At 41.6% G+C, this 15,971-nt stretch overlaps 1 protein-coding gene across 1 annotated transcript in view; it reads left to right on the top strand.

Annotated features, from left to right (window-relative positions):
* The window catches only part of CNKSR2 (connector enhancer of kinase suppressor of Ras 2), a 2,376,238-nt gene that overhangs the window by 2,302,535 nt on the left and 57,732 nt on the right, over positions 1–15,971 (top strand). The window contains exon 21 of the mRNA XM_069639527.1: positions 3,385–3,581. Within this exon, the coding sequence (XP_069495628.1) occupies positions 3,385–3,581 (197 nt within the window). The remainder of the gene's footprint in view (positions 1–3,384; positions 3,582–15,971) is intronic.

The following is a 15,971-nucleotide window of genomic DNA, read 5'->3' as shown; positions in this document are numbered from 1 at the left end:
CTTTAGAGAGTATTCTTTGTTTTGCCACGTAGAATGCCTACTTACATCTTAATTATTTTTAAAATTTCGCATATCAAAACATGACATATATACCTACTGAGATGTTTTGAATTCTTTTTTTCTGTGTTGGATCCTCCAAAGACCCCCTCAGAATTTGAACATTAACTAAGTCAACTCTTCCAAACAGGGCCCAAGGACTCCCTGCCATATCTGCTGTGCATTATCTTCTTTTAGTACAGTAGAATACTGAGTCTGGTTTGTTAGGATTTTCCTGTCTCTTCTACCACTATTGGGCTTTTAGAAAAAAGTGCTGACATTAAGAAATGTATATTTACTTTTAGCTGGACCCTCAATTTTACTGACCATGGCATAATATTCGCTACTGTGTTGGTGAATTAAAAATGATATTCGCGTCAGAGCATGAGCAGTGATTTGAACTTAAAATATGTGTTGCTTCGGTTTTGTATTTGCCCAATATAATGACAATCTTTCAACTTAGGTTTCCAGTTTTTTGAGGAAAAGATAATTTTCTAATGTTATTATCATAATCAATTGTAATACCATGTAACAACCAACATTTGTTTTGCACAAAGCATGCTATATCACGCTATATCAGTGCTATAATAGGTCTTAAAGAACCCAACAGGTCTACAAGATTGTACGGTGCAGTATTTAATGAATCAGTTCTTACATTAGCACTTATATGCAGTCAATGCCTGGTCCCCTCGGGGTATGCACCATACAAATGCCTAAATCAAATCAATCAAATCAGCTTCATCAATGCTGATTAATGTTTAGTGACCAATATTTCTGATCACTTAGCACTGCTGTACTTGTAGGTTGCGAGTTTTGGTGTGTAGGTTCTCAGTTGTGGTAATCTAATTATTTCAGTATAAGTAACATTAACCTAACATGGTATGCTGCTCCCTCCATAAAGTTCAGTTTGCTTTCTTACCTGTTGTGGCAGTTCTATGGACATCTATTCCACAATCTGCTAAGAATTATCTAGATCACTTTAATATTAAATAAAATAATATATAGTAGAAGCTTTGCTATCCTTCACACCACCAAATGGAAATTCTACATTAGTGGGCTCCTCTCATTGTCAGTAATAGTGCCATTCCCATTGACGAAATGCTGCATTGCAAAGTCTTGAGTGAAAAAAACAGAGTTCCCACTACAAAGAAATGCTTACCAAACCAAAGTAATGTCTTTTTACTCACACAAGACTAGAGTCAATTATGCTCTAGGCAACTCAACCAGTGGGTCCGCTTTAGTACTTAAGTTAAGTCATTCTTTACTTTTGTTTAAATACAAAGATACCATTTAGTCAAGAAGTCATAGACAGTAATTTGCAGGCTTGTTTTTACCCTCAAAACACTAAACATTTGACAAGGTGCAATGATCTGCCAAGTACAAAATTAAACTAAAGAACAAAGATGGTGAAAAGGAGAACCATGGAAAGAAGACTGACAGAGTACAGAAATCGGATTTAAAACCTTGGCTGACAGAAAGGCAACTCTGCCCAACCAAAGGTACCCCGAGGAGGAATCTCTCGTTCCTTTGTAATCATATACAATTAATGCATTCATGACATTGCATTGTCATTTCATAGGGTAGAAGGTGATATAGACCTATGATCACCAAAGAAAATCTTTTTCAGTTTCTCTAGTGTTTTGAGGGTAAAAAATTCATTCTGCAAATTACTGTATATGGCTTCTTGTTATGTTCAATAAATGGCATCTTTGTATTTAAACAAAAGTAAATAATCATCTAACTTAAGTACTGAATAGGACCCACTGGTTGAGTAGCCAAAAGCATAATTCACTCAAGTCTTGTGTGAGGAATAAGACATTACTTTGGTTTAGTGAGCATGTCTTCGTAGCTGGGATCTGCTTTTTTTCTCACTTTTAGATCACCCCCATCCCCACACGTATTGCGTTGTGCCCGTTCGTATTAGGCAGTTACAGAGTCTTGAGGCCAGAATCCGAGATTCCAGATAGAAGAGTTCTGCTAAACAGAACAGATGTCAGGGAACATCTGTTTTTTTCAGTTTTTTGCTCCGTTTAGTGGATCTCGCAAATATAGACACTGACATTTGATGATCTGGCATATTGGATTTTCCAGTGCAATTGTGTTTCAGTTGGTTCCGGATAATCTAACGTTTTCTTTATTGGTAATCAGGGTCGCACATCATCACATTATCTTATTAAATACTGCATACATATGAATTTGCGTTTATCCTACAGAAACCACATGTGGATACAATATCTGATATGCAATGGTATTGAAAAGTTTGCAGCACAAATCTGAGATACTGTGAGATGGGCTCTATCTGACACACCATAATCAGTAAAGGTACACTGATGTGCCTGAAGGGGGTGTAGCTGGTTGTCAGGTTGTCGATTTAAGTGGTCTGCGTTTGTTCTTTGACATCTAAAGCCTCTCACCACAGTGTACACCCCCACAAGCCATAATTTGTTTGTACATTAACGTCATGTTCGCAACTCCAACTTTAAAAAGCACACACTTTGTTGTACAGTTCGTAGTGTCTGAAAGCATATTGTTACCCGGTTTAGAAATTAGGGAGCAAGGTGATTGCCGTAGGATTTGTCACAGTCTTCCATTTCCAAAAACGTGCACTAAAACCTCAGTTTAGATCCCCTAGAGACTTTGTGATATTGTTCTTCCAAGCTCCACAACTAAACACTCAGAGGTCTGTGTTACAGTATACAGTACTTAAAGACCCCCATGGCTACTTGGTCTCAGAGGATCAATTCTGGCTTACAAGCTTACAAGTGGGGGTGAGAAATGCATAATAACAGAGTCATTAGACCTTGGCTTGCGTATGGGCTTCGATTCACCATGTACCATTGGAAGAGTAGTGCAAACATGTATATTACACACAACTGGTGCTTGCATTGCTACAGCAATGTGTCAGTGCTTTTCATATGTATATCCTGCTAGCTAGTCTATTGCGTATCTTGCCCGATCTCATGCTTCCTTTTCATAAAATATGGACCACTGTGTCTGAAGGGAATTGCATTAGTCTCAGATGATACGGGCAGGATCAGGCAAATAGGCTATTGACACGATTTGTTTGAAAGGGACATTGACATGACTCTCTCAAACTACAAAAATGTCAAAACAAGAAGCCCAGAAAATAGGCGCCCATCTTAATTTCTTTATGTTATATGGTAACATTGGCAATATTTCCCAATGATCACCACATCCAATATACGTATTGGCTGTGTGCTATCCCTAGGCAGTCTCCTTGCGACCTACATCGTTCTTTGAATAGGAAGGCAAGAGACTTTGACTGCCACCCTGTTATGAACCCCCAATTTAATTGTGCTCCATTCATTTTCTTTTGTTTTATAATAGCAGACACTGTAGCAGAGAAGCCAGCAGACTCGTTGCAAGATCTCTACAGGGCTTTGGAGCAGGCCAGTCTGTCCCCTCTCGGAGATCACCGACTCTCAACCAAAATGGAGTACAAGAAGTCTTTTATAAAAAGATGTAGTGATCCAGTAGTCAATGAAAGGCTGCACAGACTACGAATTCTGAAAAGCACTTTAAAGGTAGGCCGGTTGAAAGGGGCAACCCAGTGTGCACTGGAACACTTGCAGCGCAAGATCACGTGTGCAAAGTGCAAACCTGAATGAAGTGCTTGTGGGAAAAATGTGCTGACACTGCAAGCCAACCTTCTGGTGCCACAGTTAACATTAGTATGCAGATGCAGTGTACAGTTTGACGACCTGTCATAATCACAGCCCCCTCTGCTCAGTTATACATATTTATATTTTTAAACACTGTATATCACTACACTTGACACCTCTCAGTTACTGCAGTTTACTAGAAATAGCAAATTGGGCACATATAAAGATGTGTGGCTGAAGCTGTAACATCTATAGTTTTTTGTTTTGCATCTGTAGGGGTAGTGACATCCTGTTGTTGGTTATTGGGGGATGTTCCTCCACAGTTCTACTATGTGAGAAAGACCAGATAAGGTTTGATGTTCTTGCCTTGATGTTGCTCTAAAGATGAACCTCAGTTTTTAGAGGCCTCGAGAGACTTCGATTAAAGCAACAGTCAATGTGGTCGAGACATCACTGATGCTGACAGCAGACATTGGAATATTTTCTAAACAGAGGTGGCTCTGAGTGTCATCCACTGTAAATATAACTGAAATTGCACACGGGGTGCCTATATGTGTTGTAAAATGAATACTGATGCATTATTAGAAATCACCTATCCTGGCCTATTGAGTGTAGTTATTCAAAGGGAGTGAATTAACTGTCTCTTTGATTCCAATACAACCTCAGATTGTATTGAGCAGGATTCTTGACCTATCAGGTCACAGTCTACAACTCATAGAGCTGCTATATGGTTTTCATCCAAAGAAATGAAAATACCTTAACTCATATTGTTTAGTCTTCCCTTAGTTGACTGGCAGTTGTGCAGTATGTTCTGCTGTCAAAAACGCCTTTGCATGTTTTCTGGTTCGTTACCAAATTCTTCAAATGTGTGCTGCACGATGGTAAGTTTGACATTGGGTGGTAATAAGTGTTCTTTAAGGGAGCTGTTATGGGTTTCTAATGAGACAGGAGAGACTGTTGTGTGTTTCTTGGGAAGCATAGTGTTTAGAAGCTCTCATGTTGGCACTTGCATCTGAAAGACCTCTTTGCTGTATGATGCTGGCCAAGATTCAAACCAGAGGTTGAAGATGTTGTATTATTTTCATCTCGGCATTACAACTTTGTATTTATTTGTCTCTGAGATGTTAAGATTTCTGATGATTTTTGAGATTACTTCATAACAAATGAAAACGTTATCTGAAAAAAACGTTGCTGAAATCTATGATCGACCGAAAAAATATCGGGCTGAAAAAAAAATATAACTGAGTGGGAATGGTTAAAATGTAACAATGAAGGATGAGTAGTGTGTAAAAGGATAAAGAGAAAAAAAGTTTCCGACCAAAAATGGCAACATTTGCTTGAGCTTACTGACAGACATTTTTTTTTTTTTAAAGATCTTCAAATAGAACACTGCATCCCATTTGAGTGAGTTATGTAATTCTGGTGTATGGACTATTTTGCAAACTTTATGAAAGGGAGTCTTTATTGACTTTTCTTGGGGTCTAAACATTAAGGTGTCACAGCTGTTGTGGTTGTATGGCTATAGTAGAATTTCATATAAAACAGATGTAGTTTAACCAGAAAGCGTCCTGTCCATGCCCTCCTAGAGGGGTGGTCTCATTGTTGTGCAGGAAACCGAGGTACAGTGTCCACGATGGATGAACCCAAAATGGCTCAGATTGACAAATATGTGACTGTTTTTACTGACTATGTTCAATTTAGAAGATGTATTTGGGTCACAGCTTGGCATTTTATGTCTATATTTGTACATTTCCTCAGGAAAGGCAGAGTCCCACCCTCACATCTTGGTATGCTATAACATAATAGGTGTATTTGTAGAGCACACGTTCACCCCATAGGGGCATCTTGGAGCTATTGACAGATACAGTTCATTATTGCAACCCAACTTAAGGTACTCATGTTATTGACCTCTGAAAGATGAAGGGCTGAGTAGATCGGTCAGGGTTGGAAACTGTGACCATGAGGTCAAACACAGAACCCTGTAGTGGATGCATTAGTCCACTGAGCCACAGGCCCGGCTATTACAATAAACGGTAGGTTTGTGTTTTGATTGTATCAGATGTTACGGAATTTTAATTAGGTGCTGAAAAGGTCCTTGTTCTTGAAGCCTGAACCGTATCCTAGGTGGGTATCCTCTACCTCTTCCTCTTCTGATCTTTATCCAAAAAGCTGTTGAAACATGGCTTTATGATGTAACTGCTTTTTAATAAATCCTGATCTTTCTGCAAAGCTCTGGCCAATCATCCAGTGTAGCACAAGACAGGGCTGTGCAGGAAAACAGTCTCACTAATGTTCATAACATCAATTAAGTGTGTCTCGTTACATTGTAGGTTTCCAGGAGGGTATGGGCTGTTGTGAACTCCAGCTTCTACCCTTTAGAAAATTGTGTTAATTAGCAGACATTGTAGCCCATTCCTCTGAAAGAACACCTATGACAATGAGAATGTTTTCTGCTATCCACTAAGAGGCAGAATCCCATCAGCCAGTCACCCTGGCTAGCTGATCGCGTCTGCTCTGCTCACCTCTGCCCGCCAGCATTGACCATTTCACATCACCTGTCACCACCAACACCATAGCACATTGTTTTTCTGTGCTCCTCTAATGGGTCAGCAGACCTGCCTCCCACTAACCCTCCCCACCCCGCCCCGTGGGCTCACAAAGAGGCAACACTGACCATCTATGCATAGGTAGGTTCCTGATGTCTTCCTGACACTGAAGCATTGCACAGTACTCAGTTTCTGATTATGGGAACCAATGGTTACAGTCATTCCCTTGTGTCCCGCGGTGGCTAGTCTATTTTCAAATGCAGGTCTCTACTCACCTCCTCACTTCTAAGGCAAGACAAATTGTGCATTATGACAGTCCCTGGTATTTGTGCTCTTAAACATGTTCATCTTTGTGACTGTTATCTCCCAGGCATTGGAGGGTCTTCTTGGAGTGCAAGATTCATCTTAATTTGTGAACAGAATATCCGCATAGGTGGCTCGGAATGACAGATCAAGAACCTCCTGAGTTCCAGGGTTTGATTTTGGGAACAGAACGCCTTCTCTCTGTCTGGGCTACCCTGATGCAACTGAGGGTTCTCTTCTTTCCATTGGATGTGACTCCTTAGGACTTGGCAGTTGTTTTGTTTGCCCATTTCTCTCCTCTTCCGGGCTCTACCCTATTCTGAGCATTGAGTCCCTGGGGGCTTTGACTAAGCCATGCTACTTCTTTGGGAAGCGATGGGCTGGGGACCCTGAGTGTCCATTCCTTTTCACTTCTGGGCACTCCATCATGTAATAGCTCTAGGAAGACAGCCTAGGGGCACCTCCAGCCTCATAAGATAGCCTAAACCATGTTACTTCATCACAACACCCACTTAGAAGCAGCACACATCAATAACTATGTGCAGTGATTCACAATGCAGTTTTCAAACTACAAAGTGGATTGTAACGCACAAACTGTTGCAGTATATTTCCCTGTCCCAAGTTTCTTGGGATTCACTCTGCAGACTCCACTTTTCTGAATTTACTGATTATTGACATACTTGCCTAACTAACTGCACTGACTCTTGTTTCCACTCATCTGACTCTACCTGTGTGACTCCACTGATTTCTGACACTGTCCTTTTCTTACTCCGGTCATTCCGGACCCACTTACACATTTCCATATCCTCATACCTCCACTCTCACTGCTCTCTTTGCTGGATACTCTCAATCTCATCTCCTGTGGTGCCTAACTCCACTTTCCTGGCTCATTATTGACTCCATTCTACTTACTTCTTGCTCTGGTCTCTTGAATTTATTATCAGTGTCCATTGTTTCCATAATCCATATTTCCTAAACTCCATAAGATATTAAGCAAAGTAAAATTGTGATCATGGTTGTTTCCTTTGTTCAGTGCAATGTACTGGCTAGTAGCATACAACACATACATTTATTTTCTCTCTGACTTTCGTTCACCTTATCCTTGTTACAATATTTGTCCAGCTCTTGCTTTCTAAGGCTCTTTCTCCATTTGAAGTCAAATTTGGAATTGTTGTCTCACTGTTATTTGTTCTATGTCCTGAATTTCCAACAAAGGTTTGGGGTATCTGTTTGTTCAGGTCATTTTTCAAATTTATCACCAAATCACCTGAACTTATGGTTCTTTAGTAACATGCATGCAATGGGTGGGTTCACAGAGTCCAAATAATCGAACCAACTCAGAAAGATGGTAAGGTTGCCTTTCTATTAACAATTATCTAAAACAGGAAGGTTGCAACGACATCAACAGATGTTCGCTCAGCTCTCGACAATATTCTCAGTTAACATTGATTTTAAACTAAAAATTTGTCAGAGGTGACGTCACCCTACGTGGCAAATAAGAACAACCTACAAGCGATTATAATTGGTTCAAGGGGAACATCTAAGTATACTTTCTATAAGGACTAGGATTGTGATTGGCAGCCCTACTGTCAGACTTATGCCTGCCTCTAAAACATGTAATCTTCAACAATATTAAGTACACAGCTCATTGGTTCTCAAACTATAAGGACCTTTGTTATACGGCCCTCAATAATTTGTTGGCACGCGTGTTGTGTTGCTCGGGTGTGCTTTAAATAGCCCCAACAAAATAGTCCTGGTAAAGTAGTCCCTAGGCTACCACACCCAAAAACACTAGACCGCATAGCTTGGTTCTTACGAACTAAGCTATGTGGATGCCCCCATGTTGGCTGACAATACAATAAAGTAGTTCCCAAGCACATTGTTTTTCATGGTGTATGAGCCAGGACTGGCCCCATGAAGGCTTTTGAAGAGGATGCCAGGCTCTAGAGGCGTGAGTCCTGACTCCACCTGGCCAATGGGTTTTCCAGAGGGGGTTTTGGGCGAGGGTCGTGACACTTGCATTTCATCACCTAAGGTTTTGGCTACACCCTTTGCATCACTTCTGCTCCTAGATTTGAAGTATAAGGGGGCGTCCTCATATGCCGCCCTGTCACTAGTTCATGAGAGGTGACATGATGGTCTGATCCTGGCTGATTCCGAAGGGCATATAAGGCTAGAAGAAGGCAGTATAGTCATCCCTTTTCCAAGGTCAATTTAATCTTGGCAATTCTTTCTTTAAGGAGGCAGTTTAGTCTCTCACATAACCTATTAGAAAACCTGTGTTTTATACTCAATAGAAGCCCAATCTGTTCAAATAAATCATTAACAAATTGTGGCCCATTGTCAGATCTCAGCACTTCACACACACCCCATCTCGGGAACACTTCACGCACTAAAAACTTTGCTGTGCAAGTGGCATCAGGGTGAGTACACGGACCTGCCTCGATCCACCTGGAGAAGGGACACACCACCACAAATAGATACCTATATCCATTGCACACCGGCAGCATATTGACATAGTCAATATGTAAATGTTGAAAAGGACCATTCGGTCGAGGTATTACCCCTCTAATTGTCCTCAATGTATGTCCAGCAGTAGACTTTTGAAACGTGATGGAGTTTAACATAAGTAGTGCAATGTGTTCTAACAAATTTGGAATTAACCAGTCTTCCACAATCATAACAGCAAGACTCGCTCTAGTTAAAAGCGCAGGCTAATGCAGCTGTTCAAGTGCGACCTTCAATAATGCTACTGGTATCACCGGCTTTCCAGTGCTGTCTTGTCGCCATAATGCTTCCATGGGGGATAAAGAGCACCCCCTTTTTTCCACAATTCATGCTCTTCCAGCGATGCACTCCTTTAAATCTCCATTAGTTGGGTTATGGATAATTTATTAAACCCTTCTTGCACTAACATGGTTGTGATTACTTTTTCTTTAATATTTCCAGCATCAAAACTCAAAATATCTGGGGAATATTCAACTCTTTTGGCTTCTTCATCTGCAGCTTCCTACCCACAAGAGTTGAAGTTAGTTTGCTTAGTGTGCACTGTGCATTTAACAACCGCTATGGCCACTGGGAGTTGTAGTGCCTTAATAAGCCTATCCAATAACGATCCGTGCCTCAGTAGAGTTCCGCCTGCACTGAGGTAGCCCCTCCTTTACCAACGTACTAACCCTGCGTGTATGGTTGACGTCACACAGGCAGAGTCACTTACACCGTAACTTTCTGTCCTTCGTGTTTCTCGGGCGTGACAATGCAAGCTACCAATTTTGCTGCTTGCACTGAAAGAGACCATAGCCTTGCACTTGCTACAACTTCAAATTCTCCAATTTAATCTATGTGTCACTACTGCAGGGCCTAAATGCCTTTCCCCGCTAGTCTGATCAATTTTCGAAGAACCATCAATAAAGAAAATTTCCCCTCTTGCTAAAGCATTTTCCTTCTCACAGGGTATATCATCATAAAATGCAACATAATTAGCACAGCCACGCACACGATGGCCTTCTTCTATTGGCTCAGCTATAAACATGGCAGGATTCACTATTTTACATCTTAAAATTTTAATTGTTGAGTTAGAAATCATTACCTCATAATCTGAAGCTCTTCAGGATGTCAATGTGCCTTTGGGTTTCTCTAAAATAGCAAACAGATCATGCTCCACAAAGAGAGTCATGGAGCAGCCCATGACAATACTTGTAGATTTCTCAATCCCGAAGGTGGCATCAGTCAATGATTGTTCGCAAGGGAAGTGTCATGTCATAACTGGGTCTAAAATCCCACTGTAATATGTTAAAGGTTTATATCTCTGTGTAAGCACTGATGTCTTAACTATCCCATTTGTTGTGTGAAAACAAATGAAATTCCTCAACATAATTGAGAATTCCTGAAACAGCAGCGGTACACATAGCTTCTTTCAGCTCCTCAAACCCTTCCTCCATTTCTTCAGTCCATTCTATTTAAATTTTTTCCACCTGTGCCTTCTTTAAAGCTTCCAAAAGTGGTCTTGTATACGTACTGTAATCAAACACACTGGCTCTGACATTGTTGCATAATCCCAAAAATTGTTGCCTCTGTTTCACTGTGTTTGGTTTTGATGTTTTCATAATTGCCTCTGCTCTTTCAGGTGTCACTTTCTTTCTTTCCTTCCTGCAAAATCAATTGACCTATGTATAATACCTCTTCTTGACAGTATTGTAACTTCTCCTTGTCTAACCTTATATCCCTTGTCAGCTAAAATAGTCATCAACTGAACAGAATACTGTCTGCACGCATCTTCTGTGTTGCTACAAATTAAATGCCATCTACATAGTATCACCGCACTTTTAAGATCAATATAGTCTAAATCCATCTGTAGGACTCTATTAAAGATCTATGGGGATTCGCAGTGCCCATGGGGCAAACGAGTATGTTTCAGTCGGATTTGGCGGAACGTAAATGACGTCAGGTCTTTTGAGTCCTTGTGCAACGAGATCGAGAAAAACACATTTTTAAAATCGATCATCGTGAAATATCAAGCTTCCACCGGGATACTACACAATATCGTCGCCGGATTAGGAACAAACAGAAACTGTGCATCTACAATCTAGTTAATCTGTCTCATAACTTGTATAAATCTCCACAACCCTCTTCTAGATTTTTTGATCAGGTACACCGCAGTATTTGACGATGATTCCGATGGTACCAGAATCCCTTGTTTCCCAGTGCTGAAATGGTCTGGATTATACCCTCATCACCTTTTCGAGACATAAAATGAAGCTTAAGCCAGGAGAGATTTTAACTTCTGCTATTCCCTTCGATAAACCTACGTCATAAGGGCCTGTGGTCCCAAAGACGTTTGGCACCTTTTGAAGATTTCCTGAAAAAATGCTGGACGTTGCCGCATTATCGCCATTCGCTGTGGGACTTCCCTCTTTTCTATCCGTATCCAATATGTGATGTTTATGTTTATGTTTATGTTTATTTACTTCTATAGTGCTCCGGACCCGGGAGTATGAGGCACAGGCACAGTGCATAGAAAACAATAATCGTAAGTCAGCAAGTAAATACAGAATATACAGACAATAGAAGTAATAGCAAACAAAAGTGACAAAAGAGACATATGCAGTATGTACAGTTAATAACTGGGTCTGACTTAAGGTTGACTTTTTGACAGGAGCCACCCAATGGCCTGTTTCCTGAACGACTGGAAGGATTTGGACGCCTTAATATTCAGTGGCAAGGTATTCCAGAGTTGGGAGGCGAGGACAGTGAAGCTTGAGCCACCGGCTCTTTTGGAGGTAAATCTGGGTACTGTAAAACATAGGGTATTGGACGATCTCGTGGTTCTGATGGAAGTTCTCATGGTGAATTTGTTAGTAAGGTGGGGGGGCTAAATGGTTGAGAGCTTTGTAGGTGAGGCAGAGGGATTTTAGATTGATTTTATGTTGGATGGTGAGACATTTGCATGTGGTTCTGGTGGCAGAGATGTTCTTGCGCCTGGGAATGTTTAGCGCTGCTCGTAGCGCATTATTTTGAAGGACTTGGAGTTTGCTGATTATCGCTTGGTTGGCACCTAAGTAGAGGCTATTGCAGTAGTCTAACTTAGATTGTATAAGAGCTCTGGCTAGCGTGAGGCAACTGTTAGGGGAAAGAAATGGTCTACAAGCTCTGATTAGTTTTCCTGTATAGGCAGTGGCTGAGGCGATCGAGTTGACTTGTTTGGTGAGGTTTGTATTGGCATCGAGGTAGAAGCCAAGTGTTTTCACGCTTTTGGCGATCGGGATAGTATTGCCATCAATTATGATATTGGAATAGTTAGGACTTAGTTTTTGTAGGTTGTTCGGTGCACCAACAATGAGCAGTTCAGTCTTCTCGTCATTCAGGCAGAGGCCGTGTGTGGCCATCCATGCCTGAATGACAGAGAAGATTTTGTTGATCCTGGCTACATCAGTATTGTAGTTGCCCGAGATGGTGAGGAGTATCTGGGTGTCATCCGCGTAGTTTGTCTAGGTGACACCCAGACGGTCCAGTTTATCAAAGAGGAGCTTTGTAAAGATATTGTATAGGGTTGGTGAAACACATGAGCCTTGTGGGACACCGCAGGTGATAGGGATAGGTTCTGCTGCTGCCACTGGAGAGAAGACTCTCATGGTTCTGTTGGCCAGGAAGGACTGTATCCACGCGACAGCAGAGGGAGAGAAGTGTGCAGCAGAAGAGAGGTGGTTGCAGAGTATCTTATGGTCAACCAGGTCGAAGGCTGCTGAGAGATCTAAAAGGAGTAAGATGGCAGCCTTGCCCTTATCTTTGATTTCGTCAATCTGACTTTGAGATCAACAAGGGCAGTTTCTGTTCCATGTTGAGGCCGGAACCCAGACTGACGCAATCCGAGTAATTGGTTGGACTCTAGGTAATGCTGAATTTGCAAGTAAGCCACTCTGTCAAGGATTTTTAACAGGAAGGGAACGGTTGTGATAGGCCTGTAATTTGTAGGGATGGCTGGGTCCAGGGTTTGCTTTTTTAGCAACGGGAGGACCCATGACTGTTTCAGATTATTGGGTACTGAATTAGCAGAGAATGACACGTTTATGAGCTTAGAAATGAAAGGGGCAAGGTCTATAGCTGCATCTTTTATAATCTGTGTGGGGCAACTGTCCCCTTTGCAATTTGAAGGTTTGAGGGAGGTTATGATTTTTTGCACTTCTAATACGGTTACTTTTTTGAAGGTGAAGCCATGGTTAGTGTTGGGGGTAATGGGTAGGCTAAAGTTAGGGGGGCTAGGTGTGGGGCTACTGTTGGACAGTTGTAGTCTTTTGTTTTCAATTTTTGTTTGGAGGCCAGTAATTTTATGTGCAAGGGCATCTTGTGATGCTCATGAAGAACACGGCTTCATCATCTGCTTGCTCTTCCCTGAACATGTCATCATCAGTTATGTCAGTGAATCTGTACCCTTCCTCAAGAGCTATCACTGTCCTTCATAGTCTAATGTCATCATCTACTCCTTCAAGCATTGCCATTTCCCTTATATGGCTGTTTCCAATTCTATATGGATAGTCTTTCACCCCTCCATGGGTATTTATGGTCTAAACAAAAACTCATAATTTATCCTCACAATGTTTCTCACTAAGCCAAGTAGCCATGTCAGTAGAATGCTCACTCCATATAGAAACATTTCTGGATCTACTGGAATGCCTCACAGAGCCACTTGCCCTGTGAATGCCAGTATAAACTCTACCAAGTTTAAATAGTGTATTCCCGGATTGGAACACACTATTCCCTGATCAGTAAATTAGATTGTCATGTTTAGTTTTGTCATTAAATCTCTTCCCAAAATATTGATGGTGTCTGTCGTAAATATAACAAAGGAACAGACATGTCACACTCTCCTACAGAGACTGGTAATTCAGTAGTAAAAGGAGCTAGACTCATAGCTACAGAGAACCCTTGAGCATTCATGGCAATTCCCGACATTGGATTGGATATTTTCCCTCTCGCATACATGAACGAGATGCTCCAGTGTCTACAAGAAAAGAAAAAGATTTGCCTCCTATTGTCACATCGACCCTTGGTTCCTCTTGGGGTTCTGGTGTCACAGATAGTACTGAACACATCAAGTCACCCTGGGAGCTGTCCTATTGTGGGTACAGGCTCATCCCCATCCCTGTGAAAGGATTCCCTCCTACCACAGTGACACCTCTTATTCTGGGTGTCAGTAAATGTACTGTGTTTGCATACTGCTGTGTCTGCATAGGGACTTGTTGCTACTGCCCTTGCAGTGGATTCATTTGCCCTCGTTCTTGCTGTTGCTCGGCTGTACTCGTGGCACTTGTGTCCCAAGAATAGCTGCCAGGAGACCTTTTATGTGCCCTATTTCAACGTGTTTCCTCCTGTTATTTTTTCTAATTCGTATATCCATTTCCCATTGCTGAAAGTCAAAATCGGGAGCTTACACCTTAAATTATCCTTGTCCATCTGCGGCCATGGGCTATTCTGTGGTCTTGCTTGTCCTTTTTCCCATAAGGGAAACTCAGTGTACCCCCTCCCAAAGTCATATCCCATCATTAATCTCATCCCTGTCTGTCTTCTTGTGGGTAATGACCTAATCTACTCACTTATGGCGGTGACTCTCCATTCTCACTGTGCGATCGTCCTTGGGGATGCTCAGGATATGCTATGGGGTCTGGCGTCCCCTTAGGTTTTTCCAGATCAGACCATCTTACTTCTTTATCCATTTGCAGCCTTCCTTCAGGTGTGCATGCGCTTCCTCCTCCTACCTCGAGTGCGGACTCTCTTTCCTCGTCTGACATGTCTTGTCCCCACTTAGTGCGACTATCATCCCCTTCACTCTTGTCCAGATTCAGTCTACTTAAAGAAAATGCTTGACATTCATCACTGAACAGGCTTCCCTGCTCTCTTCGTGATTGAGGCATTGGGGATCGATTATCATTCCCTCAAGTCTCATACTCACTATTTTGCTTAAACTGTTGATAGACCTTGTCGATCCTTTCTCCAATACTTTCCGCATCAAATCGTTCTTATTCTAACGCAACTCTAGACGTTATTTGCGTTGCTTCCTTTATCGGAAGGAACTCTTCTATTTTGTCCCATTGTATTTCTGGGCTTGGCCCTACTGGTTCCTTATGAGTGAGACTGGTATCAAGACCGTATTGTCTCCTTTTTCATTCCATCTCTTCATCTACTGCTCTTCGCTGTCTTGCACCCCGTCTAATTCTCTTGCCCTCTTGCCTTCGTTCTTCCCCTCTCCTTAGTCCTACCCGTTGTTACTATGCTTCCCTTCATCTCTGTAATCAGTTATCCCTTAGCCTTTGTGCTTTCTCCTCTTCTTTCTTCCTTTCCTGTCTATTCCTCTCTTCTATCACTCTCTGTCTATTGTCATACTTTCTTTGTTCTTCTGCCTGTTCTTCTTTCCTTTCTTGCTCCTCCCAATATATCTGTTCCCGTTGCTCTCTGCTCTTCCTTTTCTGCTCGTCTTCTCTCAATCTCTTCTCTCGTTCTTTATCGTTTCTTTCTTGTTCATCCTTATCTTCTCTTTGCCTAACTTCCTCAATACTCTTCCAATCTATTTTAAGTAATATCTGTCCTCTGATCCATTCATTCTGCACAAGCGCTATCTTGCCAGCTCTATCCTTCTCTCCTTTGCATCTCTTAATCTCCCTATCTATTTCTTTCGACGGTTTCTACCACTCACTCCTTTCTTCTTTATCTTGTATCATCTTATAGATCTCTTCTCTTCTTTTCTCTTATTCTCCTCTGGACTATCGTCACTATTGTAAGCTTAGGGTGTGAATATTGGATTGCTATACCCCATCGCCGCTTGCAACTCATTTCAAGGATATTTCTTCCATACAAGTGTCTTTTACTTCGGGCGAGGAGCTGAAGGCTCAACACCTTCCTCTTTTCGGTGACTAAGCATCCACTCCTCATGTGGTGAGTCTTCCCTTTCTTCTTGGTACATCTTCTAGAG

This window comes from Ambystoma mexicanum, chromosome 7q (assembly GCF_040938575.1).
Source record: "Ambystoma mexicanum isolate Mex_15411 chromosome 7q, UKY_AmexF1_1, whole genome shotgun sequence".
NCBI classification, from domain to species: domain Eukaryota; kingdom Metazoa; phylum Chordata; class Amphibia; order Caudata; family Ambystomatidae; genus Ambystoma; species Ambystoma mexicanum.
The sequence above is the reverse complement of the archived record's forward strand: the minus strand, read 5'-3'. Positions and strand labels throughout refer to the sequence as shown.